Source organism: the organism of the source record quoted next, unplaced genomic scaffold, assembly GCF_019419815.1.
Source record: "Pyrus x bretschneideri cultivar Hongxiangsu unplaced genomic scaffold, Pyrus_bretschneideri_v1 Contig7, whole genome shotgun sequence".
NCBI lineage: Eukaryota > Viridiplantae > Streptophyta > Magnoliopsida > Rosales > Rosaceae > Pyrus > Pyrus x bretschneideri.
Genome location: NW_025999809.1, coordinates 8,959,150 through 8,965,243, shown reverse-complemented (window position 1 = coordinate 8,965,243; position 6,094 = coordinate 8,959,150). Strand labels below are relative to the sequence as shown.

The 6,094-nt window shown below is 39.2% G+C and overlaps 1 protein-coding gene across 2 annotated transcripts; it reads right to left on the bottom strand.

The window, feature by feature from the left end:
* Positions 1-1,963: 1,963 nt before the first annotated feature.
* On the bottom strand, positions 1,964-5,764 carry LOC103958102 (serine/threonine-protein kinase RHS3-like). Of its 2 annotated transcripts, XM_009370329.3 has the most exons (4): positions 5,286-5,764; positions 4,589-4,667; positions 3,690-4,480; positions 1,964-3,231 (listed from the first exon to the last, which is right to left on the bottom strand). In XM_009370329.3, exons 2-4 carry the CDS (start codon positions 4,625-4,627, stop codon positions 2,355-2,357), a joined length of 1,707 nt encoding a protein of 568 aa, XP_009368604.2. In that variant the 5' UTR covers positions 4,628-4,667; positions 5,286-5,764; the 3' UTR covers positions 1,964-2,354. The 2 variants fall into 2 exon arrangements, with proteins under 2 accessions (XP_009368604.2, XP_048429689.1); XM_048573732.1 differs by lacking the exon at positions 5,286-5,764 and having other exon boundaries at positions 4,589-5,268.
* Positions 5,765-6,094: the final 330 nt, after the last annotated feature.

The following is a 6,094-nucleotide window of genomic DNA, read 5'->3' as shown; positions in this document are numbered from 1 at the left end:
TGCTTACTCACTGTCATTCATTTGGATTAACGGGGGGAAGAGATCCTCTCCGGATCTCTCCCACAAAACCATCAAGTCCACTTGTCTATATTTTTGAAATTTGATTAAACAGCTAAAATTATTATAATTTTTAAAGAATTCTGTTTGTACCGTTAGATCAAATTTTAAGGATTCAGATAAGTAGACTTGATGGTTTTGGTGAGAAAGATCCGGAGAAGATCTCTTCCTATTAACGAGGAGCAACACTAACATTTTTACTATTCTATTTATCTATTTTTTAATAAAAGAACCTTTTATTTATACATGCGTTTCTTTTGAAATATTTTTTTTTTGTCCAACTAATTTTACATATTTCATCAAACCTACTATACTCAATCCTGTTTTCCAGTCTCTTGCTAACGCATCGTGGGAGTTCGAAGTTGAGACGTCTTTTAACACAAAGAAGAGAAGTATTAATATAGCTAGATTTTTTTTTTTGTTTTTGGTCAAACTAAATTACTTCCATTAATTAGAAAGACTAGTACAAGAAGGCAACCCATTACCTAAATACAAGCCCAACAACAAATAAGAAAAAAATACAGTAGATAGGTGTAGGCCCAAAGTGGCCAGCTGAACAACAACAAAAAAACCCTCAGACTGAAATGGAAACCAGCAACCACTAGATGCCCTTCCATCGCAAGGCCACCACCACCATCAAGAGGACGAACCAACGAAACAACTGGATCAATGGAAAATGGGGGTGAGCTAGCCACCCGCGCAATGAGCACTCCCATAATCCTACCAAATAGTGCTAAAAGCACTTTAACAGCCATTCAACACCCGAGGAGAAGCACACGAGCAGAGCAGTAAAGGCCGGTGGTTGAGGATGTGCGATGTACAGTAGCATCGGAGCAGGAAAGGGCCATAGAGGTCCAGATCTAAGACCAGCTCATGGGAATTGAGACAAAGTTCAAAGAACAAAGCTCAAAGGAAGCCAAACACAAAGATCAAAAGAGAAAAAGTGCTTAAATTAAAAAAACTTTTTGAGTGGAAGGATGAGGGAAGGATGAAGGAAAGAAGGGGGAAGAGGGAAGATGCAAAGAGTAGAGATGGATGGAAAGAAAAGATGGGGAAAGAAGGAAGCTGCAAGGGGTGGAGAAGGAAGAGGAAAAGGGAAGGAAGGCTAGAAAGAGGTGGGAGTCGGGTTGCCGCCAACCCTAAGTCAGAGTAAGGAGCGGCGGCTAGGAGGGTTTCTTTTTTCCTGAAGGCAGAGGGAAATAAAGGTTTTAGAGAGAGAGGTTTTTTCTGTCACTAGATTAATAGCTAGTTAGTATACCTTTTTGTGCCTTGAGTTGTGTTATGTATAGTCATGGACAAAGCTTCTAGGGTGCTCTAGAGTACCATACTCCAGGTGTTTTAACTATTCGATCTCGATTTTTATACTTTTAAATAAAGATTTAACAATTAAAACATCTGGAGTACCATGTAATCTAGAGCAATCAAGAAAGTCCCTAGTCATGCATGGTGGGTCTCCTTAGTATTTCTCGTTGTGCCGGGGTGGCCTCTTGGTTGTCGTTAGAATTTTTCATCATACCTCATCAATGTGAATAGTTGTCTCATGTTGGAAAGTGTATAAGTTATGCAACGACTTATGTGGAGTTGTGATACCCTCTTATTGTCAATTAATTTTAAAGTGGAACTTTACTTTCATGGTATTAGAGTCTCGCGTGTTTTTATTTTTTTTGTTTTTAGTATTTTATATTTCGAATATTCACTTTGGGTTTCAGAATATGCCCATTTTGCAGTCCCAAAGGCCTCCTCAAGTAGGCATCTTTACCAAGTGCAAGGAGATGCCTAAACAAGTCAAGGGTAGAGAATATTATACAAGACAGTACTACTATCTCCCCATACAAATTCTAAACAAGTTTACTATGACAACATACAATATCCAGGAGTTGTATCATTAACACAATCTACTTTTCAATTCAGCCTGAGGAGTTCCATAATCAGCACGAAATTCCGAAGCAACGGAACAAGTATTAGTCCCACTTTGAACAATATGACAGTATGTTACACCAGACCAGATACAAATCATATACAATGTAGTACACATCGACAAATCCTTAAACAGAAATCGACGCATATACACGCGAAAGAATGACACACAAAACTTTAGATGCAATTTCCATCCCTATATATGTGTTGTTATTTCCCCTTGGCTAGAAAGAAATCAATAGTATTCTGCTAACAAATGTTTTCTCTGTGAAACCCTCAACATGTAATGATAAGTATATATCTCATTGGGTTGCAACGTTTTGCTCTTTGTACAATGTAGTTTTCCTCCCGAGAATGTAAAATATCATCCTAAAGGAGTGCTAGAAGTACTCAAAATCTACATAAGATGAATCATTACTACCGTTCTTCTTATCACTTCCCACATCTGTCATCTTTTTGTCTGCAGAGTTCGCCTCCTTGCTGGCATATTGTGAAAAGTCTACCGGTTCAGGAACATGGGGAGGCGTGGCACATCTCACCAGAGCCCAGTTCACTCCCTCAAAAAATGGGTGTTGCTTTATTTCTGTGGCACCCCTTTTGTACGCAATTCGTTTATGTGGTTCTTTCACCAAGAGTCCTCGTATGAGATTACGTGCCACAACACTTACTGGTGGTGTTTCTGGGAATTTCAGAGGCTGGCCTACAACGTTGAAGAGCGTGGCACGATTTCCTTGACCTTTGAAGGGGGTTGTCCCATGTAAGAGCTCGTATAAGAAGATACCAAATGTCCACCAGTCCACTGCACTACCATGGCCCTCTCCGCGAATAATCTCTGGGGCTAGATATTCGTGTGTTCCAACAAATGACATGGAGCGCACATTTGTAGGCTCTGCCATTAGTTCAGGGAGGGATCCATTAGCTGAAAGGCCAAAATCTGATTTGGATTTCCGGTTTTTCTTGGTAGGTAAAATGCGTGGAAAGAAATTGGAAGGCTGCATACAACCATGCACAGCAAGGTCATTGTCTAAAATGCCCCCGCCACCACCACCACCACCGGCAGCACCACCATTGCTTACATGGGCAGATGAAGACTTGACTAGTGTAGGATTGACAGAACAACGGAGTGAGAGATCGAAGTCTGAGAGCATGATATGACCCTCGTCTCTGACTAGAACATTTTCTGGTTTTAAATCCCTGTACACAATTCCTAGCATGTGCAGATACTCAAGTGCTAACAAAACCTGTGATGCATAAAACCTGCCAAAGGATAAAAAGTAAGAAACATCTTGCCCAATCTAAACAGCTAAACTTTCATCATGCTTTGATAAAAGAATTCTATCAGTCAGCATATAAACATATGCACTTCTGCACCTGGCAAGAACCATTCTTTTCCGTGCCATTGTCCATAAACACGGAAATGAAAGAGACCCTTAATCTACGTTATGTATCCAACTTTCAATGAAATAACTCTTGCATCTAAAAAAAAAAATTTAACATGACATCTACATCCCTTAAAATGCAAGAAAGGTACTCTAACTGTGCAACTTAAGCAGTGAATTGAAGCATCAAACTAGTATTTCCAAGACAAACCTCATTAATCATGCTTGTAAGGAAATTTAATAGTACAGATCAAAGATCAAATACATATTAAAAGTTAATCACAATCAATAATTAACTAAATATTATGCAATCTGAAAAACTGGAAAGGTACTAACCGTGAAGCTTCCTCTGTAAAATGCTTGTTTGGTTGCTTCTGCCGAAGAGAGTGTAGATTACCTCCACTACAGTACTCCATGACCAAGCAATAGAACTTATCAGTTTCAAAGTAAGAATAGAGAGTGGGCAAGAATGGGTGGTCAAGAAGTCCAAGTATCTCTCTTTCTGTCTGTGCTCGCAACAGCTTGTTTCTACTAGCAAGAGATGCCTTGTCCATGACCTTCATGGCAAAAAACGTGTTTGTTCCTCTGAGTTCAACAAGATAGACACTGCCAATATCTCCATATCCTAGGCGCTTGAGAAGCCGAAAATGGCTAAGATTAAGTGGGGAACCTTTAGAGACCATGTTAATGGCATCCCACCGCACATCACCACCAGTATGAGGCCTGAGGGGTGTACTGGAGGAGCTCTCTAAGCTGTCAGAGCGGGAGCTACTGCCGCTCATTTGGGTAAGGTTGGTGACAGAATTGCTACTTTTCATACCTCCTGTAGCCCTTCCTGTTGAAGTGGTTAGAAGTTCAGAATTTGCAGGTGCCATTGGGCTTGGAAATGGACGATTGTTGGTGGTTGTCTCAGCTGTAGTCTTAGTACTGAGTTCTGTTCCTTTGGAAGCTTGATCCACTTTCTGAGGTCCACCTGATGGATTATTAGTTGAACTGGCATTAAACTTTCCTATTCTATCCACATTTTTGGGGCAGTTAACCTTATCATTTGATGAATTGGCACCACTCTTGACCTGAAATTCCATCTTGGTTCCACATTGTGCTTCTTCTGATAAGCTATAGCTCATCTGCATTAGAGCAAGAAAGAATTTTAAGACGTAGATATTGCTAGATTAACTCCTTTACAGAACAAAAATGCATGACAAGAATCAACATAATCAATATGGAGCGCTTACCTCAGAAGAGTCAGAAAAATTGGATGGATTTGAAGACATGAATTGGGGTAACAACGACAACACCCCTTAAAGGCAATTCCTGATCATATCGTCACCAAAAAAAAAAAAAAAACACCATTACTTGTAGCACAAGATAATGTCGATTTAACCTACAGTCACGCAACAACATCCACAGTCTTCAGCACGTAAAAGTATACTATACTCATCAAAACATCATCTACCAAAACCTAACCCTCTAACCATCCAATTACAAAACCCTTTAAACTGACATCCTCAGGAGGAGCAAGGAGCCTAAACTCCTCATTTATGATCATGTTGGTAACAATCACCATTAAAAGAATAAAAATCCTCTGCTACAAGCAACAATATATTCTACTTATTTATGGTCAAAGAACATACATTCTTTGTATGCATATCTAAATCAAAGCATAATAAAATCAAAGATAAAAACCAGTATGTGCTGGGCACGTAGGAGACAGACGCATAAACCAAAGTCAATGTACAGAAATTAAAACTGCATTAATTAAATCAAATTAGAACTAGTCATATCTACACAGATAAACTAAGCAAAAAAAAATCAAAGAACAAAAAAACTAAGCAAAAATAAATCAATGCAAACGCAAAAACAAAAATGAAACCCGTCTGCAACAAAAGAAACCCATCCGAAACAAAAGAGGGCAGGGAATGCAGAACCCACCAGAAACTCAATGCGGCAATGAAAACCGATAAAGCTGCAATCTTTATCCCTTTGAAGCAGGGATTGTTTGTTCCCCAAGCAACTGTCAAAGGAAGACAAAATCTTTGTTGAAAAATGGAGAGAAAACGAAAGAAGGAGTCATGGGTTGGAAAGGGAATGGGAAATGGTGGGAATTGGTGGGAATTGAGAAGGGGAATGAGCTGGTTCTTGGGTGGACCACCACACAGGCCCGGAATCAGGAGGAGGAGAAGGTCTGAAGAGAAAATGGGAGAGAAAATTGTGGAACAAAACGAAACTAGAATTAGGAAAATCCAATTTTCCATTTTCCATTTTATAAATGTGAGAGAACTTAAAGACTTTGGGAATTTTGGGATTGTGTTTTTGTTTAACTTGAGGAAAGAGAGGGAGGCAGGGAGGGAGGGAAACGGTCACAGCTATGGGGATGGATGGTTGGCCGTTTAATCCTCTGTGAAATAAGGGTCGGCGGGGCTTCTGTTCCTCTGTGGACACCACTAACTCTAGCCTTCCAACCGGATGAGCTGGCCTCTCATGGTCCAATGATTGGTGGACATGTGTGATATAAGTTTTGAGAAGAAAATTTTGTTAGGAGAGATTCTTCTATTCGGAACCCAAACAAAGCATTTATTGGAAATGTACCAACTTTTTTGTGAAATGTAACAATTTTTTTTAACATTATGGATACATTCTTTTGCCATTTATTATTTCTTATTTTTACATAGTTTTTATCCATTTATTCAATCAAAATGTTTGAATTTTTTTATTGTAACCGTTTCTAATAATATTATAAT